Source organism: Oxyura jamaicensis, assembly GCF_011077185.1.
Source record: "Oxyura jamaicensis isolate SHBP4307 breed ruddy duck chromosome 33 unlocalized genomic scaffold, BPBGC_Ojam_1.0 oxy33_random_OJ71111, whole genome shotgun sequence".
NCBI lineage: Eukaryota > Metazoa > Chordata > Aves > Anseriformes > Anatidae > Oxyura > Oxyura jamaicensis.
The window spans coordinates 1-451 of NW_023305062.1; the positions used below are offsets into that span (position 1 = coordinate 1).

The 451-nt window shown below is 68.7% G+C and overlaps 1 protein-coding gene across 1 annotated transcript in view; it reads left to right on the forward strand.

The window, feature by feature from the left end:
• Nucleotides 1-190: 190 nt before the first annotated feature.
• Nucleotides 191-451, forward strand: part of LOC118158623 (tubulin alpha chain-like) — a 637-nt gene continuing 376 nt past the window's right edge. Inside the window, exon 1 of the mRNA XM_035313291.1 lies at nucleotides 191-446. Coding sequence (XP_035169182.1) covers nucleotides 212-446 — 235 coding nt within the window. The 5' untranslated portion in view covers nucleotides 191-211. The remainder of the gene's footprint in view (nucleotides 447-451) is intronic.

Here is a 451-nt window from a genome sequence, read left to right on the forward strand (position 1 = left end):
CCCCAGAACAATAGGATGGACCTGGGCAGGATCCGGCCCCTGGTGTGGGCTGGCCCCATCCTGCCCTGGCCAGCTCAGCACCAGCCCCTCCTGGGGGCAGCATCCCAGTGGGGCATGGGATGGGGCTGCAGCTGCAGGGGGGGGAATGGGATGTGAGCGGGGTGGAGGGGGGGGGCTCGGCCAAGCCACGGGGGGTGACGCAGCGCCACGAATGTCCCCGCAGCGTGAGTGCATCTCCATCCACGTGGGCCAAGCGGGCGTGCAGATCGGCAATGCGTGCTGGGAGCTGTACTGCCTGGAGCACGGCATCCAGCCCGACGGGCAGATGCCCAGCGACAAGACCATCGGCGGGGGGGACGACTCCTTCAACACCTTCTTCAGTGAGACGGGGGCCGGCAAGCACGTGCCCCGGGCTGTCTTCGTGGACCTGGAGCCCACGGTGATCGGTGAG